The following is a 20,582-nucleotide window of genomic DNA, read 5'->3' on the forward strand; positions in this document are numbered from 1 at the left end:
ATATATATTGGTGTAGATACACCTTAGACAACTCTTAAACAATAAACTACGATAGTAGTGTAAAGGGCATCATTTCAAATGTATCTCATATTGTGCTCATCCTTCACGAGTCACATGTATTGCACTACCTCGAATAAGTAACGCTTCACTAATAGAGAAGACTATTGTTACTTATTCTTGGTGGTGCCCACCGAGAATAAGTAACAATAGTCTTCTCTATTAAAGAATCATTACTTATTCAAGGTAATGCAATACATGGTAACTCGTTGTGAAGGATGAGCACAATATGAGTATGGGTGAAATGATGTCCTTTACACTACTATTGTAGTTTTTTGTTTAACAGTTGTCTATGGTGTATCTACACCAATATTATATAGATAATTATAACTCTTAAAAATATTATGCCTGGGTGCATTTTGTCATACTTAAATAAATAAATATATATATATATATATAATGAAAACTTTAATTAATTATCATAAAAAGAAAATTATTATTGCAAACATTACTGGCTGAATTAATTCATATTTCACCACATGCTGCTGATAATAGATTAAGATAAAAACAAATAAAATACATGCCTGTAGCATGGCCAACCAGTAGAGCAAAAGTAAAAGTAAACCATACATATAATAAAATCAAGTGGGGGAAGGGAGAAGAGGAAGAGTATTACAGAAAGAATGCTCCTAAAATAATTTATAAAAGCTGAAATATACGATACCAAATAATAAAAATATTTTATATCCCTTTTAGAAAAAGGCAATTAAATGAAATTTAGTGTCACCCCTCTGATAGCACCATGTCCAAATTACAGTAGACTCTTGATTTTCTGGGATAGATGGTAAAAAACAAATCCTGGATAATTGATTTCTCAGTTAATCCAAAAATACAGAAGCCCTCAACATATGTAAGAGATGCATTCCAGGACTTCTTAAATCGTCGAGTTTTACGTAACTTGGGAATAACTAGTAACATATTGCTACTATATTATTATTGACAAATCTGAATACAGCGTGATACTTGTTAATGTCTGACCAATTTCATACGTACATTCTTATTAGTTTAATTTTCTGATCCAAATCGATTGCTTTCCTTTTCTTGGTAGCTTTATTAGTACCGCTGTATCTCTTAGTTGGCACCATGATAGCTGTCAAAATTAAATTTTCTGAAAACTTCACAGGGTTAAGGCAAAAACTCACTATTATCACCCCACGTGAGCTTACATTTTACTAAAGCACATTTCTGGAAGTCAACAAAAAAACAATAAAAAAAATTTGCACTTTCCGTTTTATTGGGCTTTTCTGTTAGCGCAATCTATTATAAACGGGTAGTAAACTCGATCTTATTGCATTTGCAATGATACCTACAGCTGGAATTCTGTTGGTTTTTTCGTTATTACGATGAAGTGTATGTCCCCTTCACTGAAATCTTCAGTCATATAAAAAAAAAACTATAAATAATTGTAAGAATCTTCTCTTTCCTATTTTTTTGCTTGTTACTCCAATCTCACTTGTGCAATTTGTGCATGCCGTGAACGTCATTATTGATTGCTTATTATTTTTTTTGTTGTTGTTGTTTTAAATTTTACAGTCCTAAAAAAAAATAAAATATTTTAAAAAAATTGAGTGAAAACAAATTTACGTAAATCCATAGTTGCATAAGTCGGGGACTTACTGTATTGAAAAATGTTCAGCAACCTACGTAAAAAATATGGCGATAGATAAAAAAACTTACCACGTACTACTCATGTGTCCAATACGATGCTTCCCTTTATTTTTTGCGGCACCGCCGTAGCCAGGTGGGCAGGAGCAGCAGTTCATAGCACACGCTTCTTGATTAGACCGGGGTTCGAGCCCGTGACCACCAAATACGGAGGATGCGGAAAGGTCAGGGAATGACCACCGCATATCCCCGGAGCAATATGGCCTTAGTTGCTAATGCTCCTAAAAACCAAAAAAACAACAACAAACTTTATTTTTTGCGATGTCGATTTTAAATCTGTTAGTTTCCCTTTATCGACGCAATGCACTAAATCAAACTAAACATTTGGTCTCTTTTTTTATTTTATTTATTTATTTATTTTTTTTTTTTTGAGTGGCAGGTGTGAAGACAGTGGGGGTTGCAAGATAATAGGCACATTAATCTCCCAATGACTTATAACGCCACTTCTTGTCACTTATTTACGACTTGCAAAATATCTGTTTATACCTATTCTAGTTATTGCTTGAATTTTATGATTTCTGGTTGGGTTTTTTTTTTGTTTTTTTTTTAATTTGAAGTCTTGAAGTGTCCCAGTTAATCCGATCCCTGTAAATCAAGAGTCTGCTGTATGTGAAATATCACTAAAAGAGGAGACGAAAAATATTGACAACACTGGACCAACAAAACTAAATGAAAATAAAATAGACTGACCATTATGCCCCATCTCGACGAAGGACCACAAGGCCAATAATAGTCAGGGAATCACTGCATTTCAAACGTTAGACAAATCCACACATACACAAACCAGTATGTTGATCAATCCATGGATGCAATGGATTTGAATAATGGTGGCCCTTCTGCAGTGAAAAATTATAATAGAACAGAACCTAGCACTCACATGGCAACACCATACCACTAACAAAGTCTCTATTAAACCAGAATATATAGGAAAAATTGGGCTATAGAGGGTAGTACAAGCACAGCGTTAGCATATAAACTCAATACTACCATGAATAATAGAATGAAAACTTGTAACTAATTATCATAAAAAGAAAATTAGTATTGCAAACATCAGTGGCTGCATTAATGCATATTCCACCGCATGCTGCTGATAATAGATTCAAGTAAAAACAAATAAAATACATGCCAGTAGCACGGCCAACCAGTAGAGCAAAAGTAAAAACCATACATAATAAAACCAGATGGGGGGGGGGTATTGCAGAAAGAAAGAATTCTCCTAAAGTAATTTAGAAAAGCCAAAATATACAATACCAAATAATGAAAATATTTTAGAAAAAGCCAGTTAAATGAAATTTAGTGGCACCCCTCTCATGGCACCAGGTCCAAATTATGTGAAATATCACTTTTATTATGTATGGTTTATTTTTATTTTTGCTGTACTGGTTGGCCATGCTACTGGCATGTATTTTATTTGTTTTTACCTTAATCTATTATCAGCAGCATGCAGTGGAATATGCATTAATGCAGCCACTGACATTTGCAATACTAATTTTCTTTTTTTTTCTTTTTATGATAATTAGTTAAAGTTTTCATTCTATTATTCATGGTAGTAGTGAGTCAATATGCTAACGCTACGCTCGTACTGCCCTCTACAGCCTAATTTTTCCTATATATTCTGGTTTAACACTGACTTTGTCAGTGATATGGTGTTGCCATGTGAGTACTAGGTTCTGTTCTATTATTTTTCACTGCATAATGGCCACCATTATTCAACTCCATTGCATCTATGGATCAATCAGTGTATCAATTCATGTATGTATGAATTTTGTCTAACATTTGAAATGAAGTGATTCTGTGTCCATTATTGGCCTTGTGGTACTCTGTCGAGATGGCGCATGTAGTCAGCCTATTTTATTTTATTTTCATTTAGTTTTGTTGATTCGGTGTTGTAGATATTTTTTAGTCTCCTCTTTTAGTGATATTTCACATAATTTGGATCTGATCGGCTTTTCTAAAATATTTTGGGAGTGTTCTTTCTGTATTACTCTTCCTCTTCTCTCCCCCCCCCCCTTTCGTTTGGTTTTATTAAGGTTTATTTTTACTTTTGCTCTACTGGTTGGCCATTCTACTGGTATGCATTTTATTTGTTTTTATATATATACAGGGTGATTCACTACCAGTGCAACAAACTTGCAGGAGGTGTAGGGGGCACAAAGACGAATCGGAATCACATAGCATTGCAGGATCCGAAATGCCGTCATCATGCGGGAGGTCATGTGAACAAAGAAGCAAAGAAAAAGAACAGAAACAGCAACTCGTTAGTGTAACAGAAATCATTTTAATGACAAGTTTTACATTGGCAAAAAGCCATGCTACAGAAGGTGTTCGAAAGTTCGACCAGAAGCAGTCAGACAGGCTTCACAGCACTGCCGCATGGAATCCCTAACGTTCTGGAAGGTTCCTGGCATGTCTCGAATCTCCTCGGCAGCTACAGAGATGCGAGCGACAAGGTCTTCAACTAAATCAACGGGTGTCTCGTACACCAATGTCTTCATTTGACCCCAGCAGAAGTCCAGGCATGATAGGTCCGGCGATCTAGCAGGCCAATGAACCGGACCATCACGACCTATCCAATGCTGTCCAGATGTAACGTTTAGGTGTTGCCAGACATCATTGGTGTAATGTGGGGGAGCCCCATCATGCTGGAACCACATTGAGTGGCGCAACGACTGAGGAACATGTGCTTCTTCAATAAGTTTGGGCAGGACTTGCTGTAGAAAGATCAAGTATGCCCTACCGTCCAGATGAGGGGGCAGAAGGTACGGTCCAATGAGGTGGTCTCCAACAATGCCGGCCCAAACATTGACAGAGAAACGGCGTTGAGTTACATGTGTTCGCGTACCATGGGGATTCTCCAAAGCCCATAAATGGGCATTATGTTGATTGAAAGTTCCCTCTCTTGTGAAACTTGCCTCATCTGTGAACAATACGAACACAGCAAATGTGCTGTCTGCCGCACTCTGTTGAAGAAACCAAGTAGCAAAAGTCCTCCGGAGTGGATAATCCGCAGGCTCCAATGATTGGACGCGCTGCAGATGGTTGTTGTTGTTGTTGGTTTTGATTTTATTGGCGCATTAGCTACTAAGGCTATAATGCACCAAGACCAGGTCATGTATAAAAAAAATTTTAAACTTTCAGTGACCTAATTGGTTAGGTCACTATGTCAAAAGGTATAACAAAGGTATAAAAGAAAAATGTAAATTTTATATATGAGCAAAAATGTTTATTGATTTTAAAAAGCTAAAAACGGCAGACACATGGTCATTGTTGGATAAAATCTGACTGAGTGTATACGGCTCAGCCAGATGATTAAAAGCAGTAAAACGGATATTGCTAAAATCTGGACAATCAATTAAAATGTGTCTAATGGTTAAAATTGAGCCACAGGACTCACACATAGGAGGGTCATCAGCCCTCAGCAAAAACGAATGTGTCAAATGACTATGTCCTATGCGGGTCCGGGCAAGAACAACTTCCTCCTTACGATTCCTGTGCAGACTAGATTGCCATAGTTCAATTACAGGCTTTATACGATATAATTTATTCCCAGTCTGTCTATTCCACAAATCTTGCCATTGGGAGTGTATTTTCTGCTGTATTATTTGCCTGTAGTCTGTATAGGGGACTGACAGGCAGTTGCAGATGGTATGAACTCATTTGGTTTGTTGACAGTATCCTCCATACAGTGGATTGGGAAATACCCAATCGTTGGCCTATCGCTCGAATACCTGTACTTGGATTGCCTTCTGCAAGACGTAGGACATTCTCCTCATTGTCTGGCGTCCTTGTCATTCACTCTCGATTCATGGTACCTCTCGTGAAACAACCAGTCTCACGTAACCTTTTGTGCACACGTGCAAAAATCGTATGATGAGGAGCACGACTGTGCGAGAAATGTTCCTGGTACAAGCGCATAGCGGCGCGCCCATTACAGTCCGCAGCTTCGTACGCGAGTTGCATGTCGGCCAGTTCAATGTTTGAATACTCGTCCATCCTACTGCCTCAGGAACCGGTTTGCAAATGCTAACTTCCAGCAGGATCGCTGTTCACACAACCTCCCGTTCAACGTCCTCTACCGCATGACGAAGGCATTTCAGACCCTGCAATGCTATATGATTCTGATTCGTCTTTGTGCCCCCTGCACCTCCTGCAAGTTTGTCGCACTGGTAGTGAATCACCGTGTGTGTGTGTGTGTGTGTGTGTGTGTGTGTGTGTGTGTGTGTGTGTGTGTGTGTGTGTGTGTGTGTGTGTGTGTGATCTCAAGAAACTATTATTCACTTATATTTTCATATTTTTAAAAAATTTTACTTCAAATTTGATGCACTTCACATGTGTAGTGAATATTGTTTTTTGTTCTTGTCTTTATTTATGTAAAAATAATAACAAATCTTTCAAACAACTCATGAGGCTATTGATGTTCTGATATGTGTATAACTAGTGAAAGAGGAAAGCAAGTAAATTTGAACTGTAAACTAGTAAACAAAAATGCTGCTTTGTGTAATTCAAAGCTTTGTAACATCAGCAAATGTGTCATGCCTCGCTACTCTTTGATTTTCCTTTACAGAGTGCAAAGAGTGTAGTACAGTACCTGATGGGCTCTATGTGTAATTACTCTGAAAAACTGTTAAAAAAAAAAAAACAGGAACTACTGCTATTGCAATAAGGTTTGCTGTATTTAAAAACTTAGAAAGGTTTAACCATTAATATGAGATGGTTTGGAGAGATACCTGTCGTGTGCACAGCTACCATCACTGGATTAAGATAATAATGAGGCATTAACCTACTCAAAAATTTAATGTAGCAACCATAGCTATGACTTAAAAATTGACTTCGGATTACAAGATATTACAATATACTGTATTATGATGATATTTTAAATACAGAATACTGATACCAAATTAAACTTAACAATTTCCATTCTGAACTACTGCTCTGATTTAAACTATTTAAAAGTAGTCAGTCAGTCCTCGTATAGCACGTGTTTACACTACAGAAATTCGATCATACACGATTTATAAATAGGGGAACGTTATCTTATATAACACGAACCGAATTCGCTTATGCACGATTCGCCTTTGTGTTTACAAGAAATGGCAGTCGAACGCGGAATCACCCCAACCGAACGCAACACGATGGGAATGAAGAGAAGATTCTAAAAATGTATTTATGTTTTTTATATCAGTGAAGGGGAAACACATTTCCCCTTCACTAAAATCGCAAATGCAATTAGATCGAGTTTTACTACCAGTTTATAACAGATTCCACTAGCAGAAACGCAACTGGAAATTGTTCTTATTGTTTTATGGTAGTAACCCCCAGAAATGTGCTTTAGTAAAATGTGGGGTGTTAATAGTGTATCTCGGCCTTTACGGTGTTGTTTATTCAGTTGCTACACACGCGCAGCTTTGTTTATGTGTATCAAGCATGCCTCCTCGCTTTGTAATTGTGATTTGTTCCGTAAAAATGAGTAAAATACTTAAAAGGTGTGAAAAGGAAGCGTCCTGGTGAGGACACTGCAGATTCAGAGAGAAAAAGAAAAGCAATATCGATAAACAGAGGCGGACTGGATCAAAAATTCTTACCCAGGAAAATTTATAGTGGCCTCGTATTATGGTTTATGGCCAAAATCACACCGACCTCTGGCCCACCGGGGTTTCCCCGGTAAAGCTTATGGCCAGTCCGCCTCTGTCGATAGAGAAAAAAATATGAAATTGTGAAACGCTTTGAGCGAAATGAAAGACCATGTGATATTGCACGTGCTACAGACCCAAATGAGGCAACGCCGAGAATTACAAAGAATGCAGAGAAAATAAAAACAACTTTCATAGCAGGAACAACTCAAAGTGTAATTAAAATCCATTAGATTAAGACACAAGAATTGGAAGAGATGGAACGGCTGTCATCTGTTTGGATAGAAAATCAAACAAAAAACAAGTTTGCTTACGATAGAAGCAAAAGCAAAAGCAATATTTTATTACGTAATAGTCGTAATAAAATGTGTAAGTATTTTATTACGATTATTTATTGTTTAGTAATGTTTTGGTTACAAATGTGTGTTCAATCTTGGGTGGTCGGCACCTAACCCCATTTTTCCCATAGGGCCTGTTGTTTATATTGCACGATTTTGCATTGCACAAGAGTTTCTAGGAACGCAACTATCGTGCTATAGGAGGACTGACTGTATTGCTAAACTGTAAAATAATGCACCCCGTAAAATAAACTAAGATTATTTATAATAAGATATAATGCTATTTGTAACAAATTGTATGTACTAATTATAAATTCCAGAAATTTTTTTTTTTTTTTTTTTTTATGAGAAACCCAAACACGAGAGGTATTAGAACCTATAGTACTTAGTACCGTGCTTGGGTTAGAAATGATGACAAGAAATGTTTCCTTCAGGGAAATTCGACCAGTTTGCCCAGTGATGGTTAGCATTAGCATTAGTTGAGGCATATAACGCAAGAAAGCAAGCTTATACAGCATCAGCCAAAAAAAAAAAACCTTCCCATTTCACTCATCCGGTCACTCCAAATGTTTGTCTAGTTCAGTCTTAAATTTATTTAAGCTATCAACTTCCACAACAACTGATGGAAGTCTGTTCCGGCAAACAACTACCTGCTGGCTAAAGGCAAATTTCCGCACATCTATTCCACAACTGTCTTTCCTCAATTTGAATCTATCCCCCTTCAGGTTCTTAATCTGAGCAAGCAGACGTATCCCGTCAGCATTGAGCCTGTTCAAACCATTCAAGGCCTTATACACTTCGATCAGATCACCTCGCAGGTGCCTAGACTCCAGATGCTGCAACTTGGAAGAACTTAAGCCTTTCTTCATAACTGCACCACTTTGTTCCTTTCACCAATCTTGTTACCTTTCTCCGTACTTGTTCTAGCAACTCTACATCCTTCCTAAAAAGAGGCCTCCAGACTTGTATACAGTACTCAAGGTGTGGCCTGACCATTGCCTTATACAAAGGGATAATCACCTCCTTGTCTCTGCTAGCAAAATTCCTATATATCATTGACAAAACTCCATGACCTGCTCTGGCAGCCCGACTGCATTGCTCAGAGAACTTCATATCTGACTGCACAGTTAACCCCAGGTCTTTTTCATTCTCCACCTTCCTGAGTGTAGTACCACATTTCTCTTGGGTTACTGCTACCCATATGGAGTACTTTTCATTTGTCTGCAAACTTGGACATTAAGCCTGATATACCTTCATCAATATCATTGATAAATACACAAAACAACAATGGGCCCAGCACCGAACCCTGGGGGACTCCGCTAATAACATTAGTCCACGTAGAGCAATGTCCATTTATTACCACTCTCTGCCGTCTCCCACTTTATCCATCCATTGCAGTAACTTGCCCTTAATGCCATATCATTCCAATTTGTACAGCAGTCTTCCATATGTAACAGTATCAAAAGCTTTCCTGAAATCCAAGTATATGATATCAAAATTTTTTGCATCCAGTTCCTTTGTGACCTCATCGTAGTATCCAATCAAATTGGTCAGACAAGACTTCCCCTTAACAAACCTGTGCTGTGTTTGAACTATTACTGCTGTCTTGTCTAGGTGATCCTGTATCACCTCTTTAACCAGTGACTCCATTATTTTTCCCGGAACAGAAGTTAAACTAACAGTTCTATAATTATTTGTGTCTCCCTTTAAATGCCCTTTGTGAATTGGGGATACATTTGCACATCTCCAGTCCATGGGGACCTCCCCTGACTCGGATGCTCTCATAATTATGGCTAAGGGTTTGCTTACTTCCCTTGCTGCCTCCTTTATTATAACTGGATAGATTCCATCAGCCCCGGGTGCCTTTATGTTTAACTTCAACAATTTCTCTTCCACTTTGCTGTCAGTTATTACAAAATCACTTATCTCCCTGTTAGAGTTTGATAAACTTCTGGCATTCCCCTCCTTGAATAACTCCTCATGTGTGAATGTAGATGCAAAGTACTCATTCAGTTTATCAGCTATTAGAGCAGGATCATCAATAGTCGAACCATCTATGTTAAGTGGACGAATCTGATTCATCCCCTTCCTTCTAGAGTTTACATAAGCAAAGAACTCTTTGCTGTTTTTCTTTGTGTCCTTTGCCAAAGATTTCTTGTAATCTGCCTTCGCCTGCCTAACCTCCTTTGTGACTTAATTACAGACTAGCCTATATCTACCATGGGCTTCTGTGTCGCCTGATAATTTACATGCATCCCATGCATTTTTCTTTTCTGCCACAAGCCTCAATATGGTATACTATATTGTATACAATAAGTTATACTTGTTATATACCAGTTCAAAAGTTACACTTATTGTATACCTTATGGTATACAATAAGTGTAACTTTTGAACTGTTTGTCCTATTTGAAAACTGAACTAAATGCAGCTATGTGATCTGATCAGCACAATAAAATTCAATAACAGAAAGAAATGGAAAAAACTATATCCTGCTTTACCATAACTTCAAAAAAAAAAAAAAAAAATTCTCCAGTCAGCACAGTATAATAATTCAGCTGAATATTATTATTTTTTTTTTATTCCATTATACTAAAGTATAATGCAATAAAAATGGATGTAGGCAAAAAGTCTAAAGATACAGTCTGTAAAATTGTAAAGAACTGTCAAAAAAAAAAAAAAAAAAAAAAAAAAAAGGACACAAGAGGTAGTAGCATTATCATCAGATATTAATAAAAATAAGTGCTATGGCTTCTGTTACGGATGAAGCATGAGCTGCTAATTTAGGTTTTGGATTTTTTTTCCCTTAATTCCTTATGTGACCACCAGGATTTTCATGGAATGGGTTAATTCCAGTTGACTGTCTGTCTTCTGGATTCCATTATAAGGGAGGTGCTGTACCATGCCCAAATCTGAGTAGTTACAACATGTAATGCCCTTTTCTTAAGGGGTATTTTAGAATAAAATACACCTTAAGAAAATTAAAGAATCAAGAAGAACCGTAATTCATGGTAGCTATCATCCTTTTTATTTGCTGGTAAAATTATCAAAATTCAATGTAGTATCATCTGCTACATTATGAACACATTTTAATGTTACTAATAAGAAAACTTATTTTTGAAGAAATACATATATTCATTTATCTTTGTCTTTATAAATGGAATGATTTTTAGTAAAATACAACTTTCACTTAACTGTTACCTTGTTTTTTAGCAATGCAACCACTATTTCTACATCTGGGGACCATGTTCCAAGTATCAAACCAACATTAGACTGGGCAGAAGGTGAAACTGCCTTGCAAGCTTCTTGTGATGTTCCTTTCTTGGAAAGCTTGCCTCCAGTCTCTGTGTCTGATTTGCTCGAAGCCCTGCAGGTTTGTTTACTGGGTTTTTTGGTTTTGTTTTATTATTATTTATTTTAGATTTCCTCTTTAGTTGCAAAACGTTTTTACAGCATTTCCATAAATGCCCTCTCCCCCAGTCATATGAAGAAAAAAAAAAGTTACATGGTGTCTATCTGACAGGTGCCCAACTTTCTTTTTTATTTCTGGACAGGGTTTTTAAGGTGTTTGAATTCTGCTCTGAGTATTGCAATTCTTTAGTAAAAGGTCAAACATTGGGTTTATTACCATGCTTAACATTTTTACTAATGGATTGCAGTACTTATTACAATGAATTTTTTTTTTATTTTTTAATGAAAACTGAAATTTTAAAGATGTTCTTTCACACCTGTTATATTCAACAAACAAAACTTGTATTAGTTTTCCTGAAAATAAAATATATAAAAAAAAAACATTATAAACATCAAGCATAGATTTTTATAAGAGTTAAATATTAAATAACTTTCTTTATAATATTCTTATATGATGTGTACATTACATTTGCTGACTACCCACTTTTAGATTAAACAATTGTTAGGATCTACTACTTGTTTCCCTTCTTGATATATAACTCTTATGTAATACTTGCCTGCTAGCTTTTTTTTTTTCTTTTAAAATTTACAGAAAACTTGTCTTTATGGGATGTTCCTTTTTTACCAGATTTCAGTCAAGTTTATGTTATGTTTATTAAGGCCACCCCCCGTAGCCGCGGGAGTGTAGTAGCACATGCTTACCAGGGTTCAAACCCCTCACTGCTAATTACGGTTGAGATGCCAACCCACACTGGGCCAGTGTGGCAGCTTATGGTCCATTTCCCTCAACATGAATGGTTCGAGGAGGCTTCTATCCTGCAGTGGATTGATAATAGCTGCAGTTTTTATTGATATTCCATACAACAAAATAAATCCATGGTTAGCTGTGCATGTCAGTATCTTTCCTGATATCTTTCTCAACAGCAGAATTGATAGGTAACTTAAAAGTTATGAAAACTGTAATTTAATATGAAAGAAAACAGAAGAAACACATTGCTTTTTAGACCTAAAGCCTCTAATTGAAATTGCATGTACTCAGTACATGTGACTGAAACCAAAATCAGAAATATCATTTTCACAAAACATTGTTTTTTCTTTGGTTTTCATTCACATTAAATGAATTTTTGGGCATTTAAGGTTTCTTGTGAAACTTCATTGTTAAAAAAAAAAATGTTTGGAAAAGATGTCAATATATGCTTGTGTATATATATTTATAAAGATGGATTTAAAAATATGTAGAGTGGTAACACTTTCCATTGCTACAGTTATAGTTATGATTGATTTTGCACAGTGGGGATAGGGTAATCAATCCTTAGTTAGTATTCATGCAATCTTCATTATATCTTTTTAACTGTTGTGCAGTGAATTGTTTTGAGAAGTACTAATTACAATGGCTGCTGAAGCAGAAGTTCCTGTTACTCAACAAGGAATTGTGGTAGAGTTGTGTTAAATAGTGGAATTTAGTCAGGAAATGTGCGCAACAACTCTAGAAGCCTATAAAATCACTGTTTTAAAAGCAATGAAACAGCTGACCAATCACTTTTATAACAGATGCAAGTGGTGCAAGAATTGAATTATAAAGGACAGAAGACTAACTGTGAAAATCAGCAGCAGAATTGAGCATTTCCTTTGAACAATGTAACAGTGTTGTGAATATAGCTTTAAACATGTCCCATGTTTGCACCAGTGGGTTTTGCGTGGTCATGCTTTTATAGATAAGCAAATGTGAGTCAAAATTTGTAAGTGATTCTTTATGCCGAGAATAAAACCCAGATTTTTTTTTTTTTTTTTTTTTTTTATGTAAACCCCAAACATGAGAGGTATTAGAACCTATAGTACTTAGTACCGTGCTTGGGTTGGAGGTTGAGAAGACGAAAGAAGATATTTGTTGACATTGGACTTGAACTTCTGTAGACTGTAATTTTCAGGAAATATGTATGAAGGAAGGTTGTTCCAGAAAACGGCAGTCGAATGAATAAACAAAGAAGATAAAAAGTTGGTTCTGTGAGTTTGAAGTTGGACAGTAATTGGATGTTGGCTGGTGGCGGCACGTGTTCGGACTGTTTTGAAAGAGAGAGCGGAAATTATAGAAGCCAATTCAGAAGAACAGTGCCCATGGAAGTATCTGTAGAAGAGGCATGCAGCAGAAACAGTACGTCTATGAGACAGCGAGTGGAGAGACTGTTAGAGAGTAATCATTAATTAACCTAACTGCCCTCTTCCGAATGGAATCAAGAAGCCTGAGACAGGTTTTGGGGGAAGCGTCCCAGATGTGGGAACAATATTCCATGGCAGGGCAGTTTTGCAATTTATACAGAGTGAGCAGCTGTTTGGAAGAAAAGTAACGCCAAGAGAGAAAGAGAAAAACAAGTTTTTTAGATGCAGAGGAAGAAATATTTGTAATGTGCTTGTGCCAAGAGAGATTAGAAGTCAGGGTAATCCCCAAAAGAAATATCATTTTGCCTAGAAACCGGAGTCACTAGATGTCACCAAATATAAGCATAGGAGCAGAAGGATCCTTTTTGCGAGATATAAGACAAGACTGAGTTTTAGAAGGGTTAAAATCAACTAAGTTGTCTTTGCCCCACTGGAGAAATACCTGAAGATCAGCATTTAAGGAATTGGTAGCGGATATTCGAGAAGTTGAAGTTGATTGAGCAGGGCAAGGTTTCTCAAAATGGAAAGTGGAATGCAATGTGCTATCATCGGAAAAACTATTGATAGGATTTCCAGTCAATGGAAGAAGGTCATTAATATACAAAAGGAAAAGAGTGGGGGAAAGAACTGAACCTTGGAGGACACCAGCATTAGTGGAGAAGTTAGAAGACAGAGAGCCATCTACCATCACCCTCAGTGAGCGATCAGAGAGAAAACTGGATAACCAATTACTAAAAACAGTTGGCAAACCATAAGATGGAAGCTTGTTTAGAAGACCTTTATGCCAAACATGATCGAAAGCCTTTGAGATGTCAAGAGCAACTACCTGTGTTTCACCGAACCTTTCCATTGAATTAGTCCATAAATGGGTAACATAAGCCAGAATATCACCAGTGGATCGACACTGACGGAATCCATACTGGCGATCGTTGATCAGACGGAAGGTTTCTAGGTAGTTTAAGAGTTGGCGGTTAATTGATTTCTCCATTACTTTAGAAAGAGTAGAAGTAATTGCAATGGGACGATAATTGGATGGGAGGGATTTGTCACCCTTTTTAGGAACTGGCTGGATATGAGCAAATTTCCAAGCAGAAGAAAAAACACCTTTGGAATAAGAAAGTGAAAAAAGGCGGCAAAGAATAGGAGTAAGTTCAAGAGCACAGATTTTGAGAACAAGTGGAGAAATACCATCGGGACCTAGAGCTTTCTTAGCGTCAAGATTCATCAAAATCCTTCTGACATCCTTTTGACGGAAGACCATAGGAGGCATTGAATGGAGCGTGTTAGGAATGGTAGGAGGTGTTTTACCAAGATCATTAATACATGAGCTCGAAGAAAAATGGGATGCTAGCAAGTCAGCTTTATCCTTGGCTGAAGTGACAACAGAACCATCTGGTTTGGACAGAGGTGGGAGCAGAGATGGGCAAAAGTTGCAGCCAATAGCTTTGGCAAGGGACCAGAATGCTCAGCTACCATTAGGGCAAGAAGCAAAATTTTCTACTCTTGGCCTGTTCAAACTCTAGTTTGGACTGATTAATAACTGCTTTACAATTGTTGCAAGCGTTGGTCTAGGCCAGAAAATGAAACTGAAGAATTAGAAACAAGCCAATTACAATATGCAACATTCTTCTATTGAACAGCCTTAGCACATTTATTGGAAAACGAAGGTTTAGATAAAGGAAGAGATTTTATAGTGGAGTGTGGGATAAAGGATTCCATTCCTGCAAGAATAATTTCACTGAAACGATCTGAGCAAACGTTGACATCAGAAGTATTGAAGCAGTAATCCGACCAAGGGAAAGAAGAAAAGAGATCTCGCAGGTCATCCCATTTTACGTTCTTGTAATGCCAAACAACATGAGGTTGGGAATAGCCATTAGATAAAGGCTCCATTGGAGAAGAGACAATCACCAAGTTGTGATCTGAAGTGCCTAAGGGACCTCTCACTTCAACCATGTACTTAGAATGGTTGTTTGTGAGAAAAAGATCAAGCGTGTTGGTTGTATGATTAGGATTGTCCGGTATTCTTGTACGTAAATGAACAATCTGTGCAAGGTCATTAGTAATTGCAAAAGCCTCAGCATTTGCAGCCCTCACTTAATGATGAATCATAGATATGATATTTTGATCCAGAGACTGATATTCCAGTGTTTGGAAGCATAAAGGCTCCCTGCTGCCAGAAAACTGATTTTTTTTTTTTTTTTTTTAAAATGCTCAGGGAATAATTTGTCTCATTTGCTCATTTAAACTCCTAACCTCCCCATTCATCTGTTTTGGAATCTTGTGTTTAACGAATTTACTTCAGAATGACCATGGAATTAACAAGGTATGAATACATTTGTGGCTTTGAGAATAAATTTCTTGAATTTTTCTTGTAACATATTTATATTCAACGCTATATGGTGGTCTCTCCAGTTAACTCAGTCCAAGAAAAATCTTGTTCCATTACAGTTCCCTCTCCTGAAACTGAAGTTTTATCTGAAGAAAAACATACGCTTTTCTTTAGATAAAACCAATTTTTGGGCACATTAGTATATATGTGGGCCAACACTATTTCTAAAGGCTACAACCACAAAATCTTTACTTAAGGTACTCTTTACTGATGAGAGTAGATTCAGTCTCAGCAACAATTCTGGACGTCAGCTAATCTGGTGAGAGGTTGGCACACAGTATCACCCTGCAAACCACTGAAAGGGATCGATATGGCAATTGAGGTGTTCTCATCTGGAGAGGCGTTATCTTGGATGGACGTACACAACTCCAGATACTGGAAGGCGGTACTGTGTAACTGGTGCACGCTACTGTACTGAGGTAATCCTTCCCCATGTGCGTCTGTTCCGAGGTGCCATTGGCCTCGAGTTCATGTTTATGGATGATAAACCCACACCCCCATCGCACTGCAGCTGTGATATCACTTTGGAAAGTGAGGACATTGTTTGTATGGATTGGCCTGCCCGTTAAGCCGATCTAAATCCCATCAAGCACATATGGAATGCTCTGGGGAGATGCCTAGCAGCACATCCACACCCACCAGAAAATGTTCACCAGCTGAAGATGGCACTGACAGAGGAATGGACAATGTTACCACAAGAACTTATCAACAACATTGTTCTAAGTATGGACAGGTTGTGCAAAGCCTGCATCGACATTAGAGATGGCCATATCTCCTACTGAGAACCACCTCTTCCCTTTGTTCCATCTTTGGCAGTGATGCATCTGTATCATGGCAGCCAGTGCTATGTTTCCATTTTTGAATAAAGTCCCTCTGTACCATGTTGTTTCCTTAATTTCTGTGCCTCACGAGGTTCCTTTGGTATGCTTTTCCCACATCCAGGCCACTCCTATGAGAAGCTACAGGTGAAAACCTGACTGGTCCTTAAATTTTGCACAGCAGTGTATTACATTGGTCCTATTGTCGTCACCATGTCTGTCTGTCCATCAAACTGCATATAACAGTGCGACTTCAGGGGATGGATTTTCATGAAATTTTATATTTGAGAATTTTAAAACTATTTGTTGAGCCATTCCAAATTTCATTAAAATCAGACAAATAGAAATCTGGCAATTAATTTTTTCAGTGCCATTTTTATGGAAAAAAGAAATTCATAGATTAAATGTTATTTTATTGCAGTATTGTTAGCTTTAGACAGTCCATGCACATTTTGTGTGTATTGTTATGTAACGCTCATGAACATAGTGTTACTTGCTCTCTCTCTCTCTCTCTATATATATATATATATAGAGAAAGAGAAAAGGTACTTGAAAAAGAAAATGTGGGAGAAGAATAACAACTGTATAACAACAGTTGTAATAAACTACGTATTTTATATTAAATTATAAATGTACTTTTAACCCTTTATTATTAGTCACAGGAAAATGCAAAATTGCTCAATGCCCATGAAAATATGAAAAATCAACAAAAAAAATTTTTTTTAATTTTTTAATTTTTATTTTTTGATGACATCTATAAGTTCAAACTTTTCTGAACAAATAAAAAATCCATGTTCTATGTTAAAAAATAATTTTTATTAAACTCTGAAAATTAAAACTCGCTTTAGACCTGTCGAAAAGTGAATGCAAATTAAAATCTCCACCTTTTGACTACATTTTTGTATGAAACGTGTGCATAAACACACATTGTGTTTCATGCAGCATTTTGAAAAGTATGATCAGATATTGTTGAATTCAACAACACATGGAATTAACAAGATGCATAGCAGTGTCTAAATGATCTTTTTTTTTTTATTATTATTTGTAAAAACTTAAAAGTAATTGTTCAAATCAAATATTACTGGGTAAGGTGTTATTCATATTGCTCTCTAGTATTACAGTTCATCAGATAATTTATGCAGTGTAATAACAATATTGTTCCCCCCCCCACTTCCCTCAGGTTCACCGTAGCTCCATAGCTTCACATACAGTGTATGCCATCAATCTAGAGAGGACTATCACAAAACTGTGGCACCCAAGTCATGAAGAGTTAGAACAAGAAGAAATACATCTTCAAGAAGAAAGACTTAAAAAAGAATTACTTGCTGAACAAATGGTTTTGGGATGAAGACAGATGAACATCGCTTAACACACTGTGAAAGGAAAAACATCAACAACTTAAAAAAAAAGAAAGAGAAATTGTAATTTATAATAAATTATTATATATATGATTTGTACATATTAGTCAAATATTTGAAAATTCAACTGTTGCATAATTGTATATTTGTCTACAAAAATTTTGTTTATATATTAAAACGCATTTTAATATACCTTTCCATGTCTACTGAGATAGTAAGGTAATATCTTTTTCTTTTTTTTTTTTATTCAAAAAAAAAAAATGTAAATATTTTGTGTGTCAATTTATCATTATTTATTGTATTATGTTTTATTTATATATTTATATATTTATTTATTTTTATTTTTTTTTTTTTTTTACAGTTATCATAACCCAAAGTAATGTCATATTTGTTATTCCTAAAGTCTCTGTGTTGCTTACATCTAATAATATAAGACTTGTGTAAGCATTCTCCATTTAAATGCTTCACAATTTCTATTCTTGGACACACTGACTAAACTTACAATGAAGCAGTGAGCTTAGTCAATGTGGTCATGGAGTGACTAGACTAATATAATGTGACACAGGTTTGTTTTCACATGATTTGGGGGCTGTTTTAACAGTGCTGCTTTAAGGAATTTTTAAAGTATAATCAAGTTTTTTTAAATTTCACTTGCACGTTGGATTAATGAGAAGCATGGCAAAGTGTTCCAAATGATTTTTTATTTATTTGTAATGGGGAACTGCTGAGATAAGGTAATGCCTACTATTATTATACATACACATTCACTGTTCTTGTGATGATTTCACCCAAATTTTATAACAGAAAAATGTGTAATTTTTATTTCTTTACATAAGTTATAACATTATGTGATTATTGTGGATGTATTGAAAGCAGAACACTTTTATTTAATTTTTGGTTGAAACCACATGAATATAAATGTCAAGAAGTGTAGAGCACAGGCAGGTGCAGTGTGAGAAATAGCAATGTTGTTGTTAATTGGCGCATAAGAACATACTTTGATTTCTGAGAACATGCTTATTAAAGTTTCAAGAAAATGGTAAATCTAATGATTTGGATGTAATCAACAATGAATCCATATGGAATGACCAGAATGATGCAAAATGAAAACAGTGTTTTAAGTGATGTTAATTTATGTAAATAGACTTGTTTAAGATGACTTTTTATTTCAAGTAATTCTTTTTGTGTAAATAGGTGGGTTTTTTGTTTTTTTTAATATATTATTCTAGTAAATTTCTCTGCATATAACGTCAAGTCTACAATTTATATTATGGTGGCAATGTTGATCATTATGCAACATGAAGTATACTAGTATTTCCTGCTGCTATATTTGGTAGCAGAAAATGCTGAAACTAGATTTACAACTTCATTTCCCTGTTATATAGCAGGAAGCAGGTGTATCACAAAGATATTTATACTGATTTGGTTAAAAAGGATAAAATGGATAAGCAATTTTGCAAATTTCCCACATCACTGTTACACCCCTATTTCAGATTCCGGTTTAGACTTAAATTAACATAAATAAAAATACTAGTGAATGTTTATTTACTATTATATAAGTATGTACGTATCACATAAGTTAGTATTATTTAAACTTAATTAAGCCTGAAATATTATACTTTAAAATACTTTAAACCTCATACATTTTGAGTATCTCTCATATTTGTGAGTTGAATCAGCAATGGGTTGTCAAATCCTGCATGATTATCACCAAATCACCCACCCACCCACCCACCAATGAAGGAAAAATCACTGGCACATTTAGACAAAATATCCATATGTTCTTACAGAGGGGACCCAAGGGAAGTATTTCACATAATCATGCTCAAAACACTAATCTGAGACTATTGTTTATTTAAAAATGGTACACTAGAGGTGGCATGCATTACAAATAAATAGCAATTTACTTCTGATTTTGAGAAATGAATGCCTGCCATACTTAAAATTTTGTGCAAACACTAGTTTGTCAGAGCTTATTGGTATATAAAAGAAGATATATAAGTACCATTTAAGTTATAAATAAAAACATTAATTTACAAAGCAACTCAGAAAACATGAAGAGTTTGCTCCACTAAATGAAGTTATGTAATATAGAGTGAATAAAAACAGTATAATAAAGTGATACAAGTCTGAGAATGTCTGTTTTCAGTGTTAAAAATTTAACATGTGTATGAAATATTGAATTGTTAATAGTTGTCTTTAATAAGTGAAAAGTGAAACTCAAATTTCTGTTAGTAGGCTGAATTCCTCCATCCCCACCTCAAAAAACTACATTACCACTGCATGGACATGTTAAAAAAATATTTTTGAGTATGGACACAAGTTACTCCCAAATAATTTTAATTTTTCAAAGAAATCACTGGGAAACAACTGATAAAATTAATACAAATATGTGTTGGTGGAATTCAGCTTGTACATATGAAAAATATCAATTTGGAAAGAGAGAAATGCTTGTTTAAGTCTTGAAAGTGCATTCATTCCATTAAAAACAAAAGTTAATGATTAAGGAGTAACTCTGATTCTAGAGCAGGAGTGGTCTCAGGATTTCCTGGGTGAAAGAAAACTAAAACAGTTAAAGGATGGGGCTAAAGTAGTGTTCTTGAAAATCATTAAACTTTAATCACAGGTAGTAAAAAAAATCCACATTATTTTGATCATAGGGAGGGGGGCTTAGCTCCTTTGGGCCTACCCAGGACACTAACCCTGTCTTAGAGTAAATGCAATGGAAACTTTTATGCATCTTGTGCAATTAAATCTGC

General features: G+C 35.8%; 1 protein-coding gene across 1 annotated transcript in view; it reads left to right on the top strand.

Annotated features, from left to right (window-relative positions):
• LOC150087830 (transcriptional adapter 1-like) overlaps positions 1–17,866 on the top strand; it is a 141,841-nt gene extending 123,975 nt beyond the window's left edge. Inside the window, exons 8-9 of the mRNA XM_090370455.1 lie at positions 10,901–11,060; positions 17,646–17,866. Of these exons, the coding sequence (XP_090226581.1) occupies positions 10,901–11,060; positions 17,646–17,813 (328 nt within the window). The 3' untranslated portion in view covers positions 17,814–17,866. The remainder of the gene's footprint in view (positions 1–10,900; positions 11,061–17,645) is intronic.
• Positions 17,867–20,582: the final 2,716 nt, after the last annotated feature.

The sequence above is a fragment of the Mastigoproctus giganteus genome, chromosome 3 (genome assembly GCF_048544385.1).
Source record: "Mastigoproctus giganteus isolate SK-2022 chromosome 3, ASM4854438v1, whole genome shotgun sequence".
NCBI lineage: Eukaryota > Metazoa > Arthropoda > Arachnida > Uropygi > Thelyphonidae > Mastigoproctus > Mastigoproctus giganteus.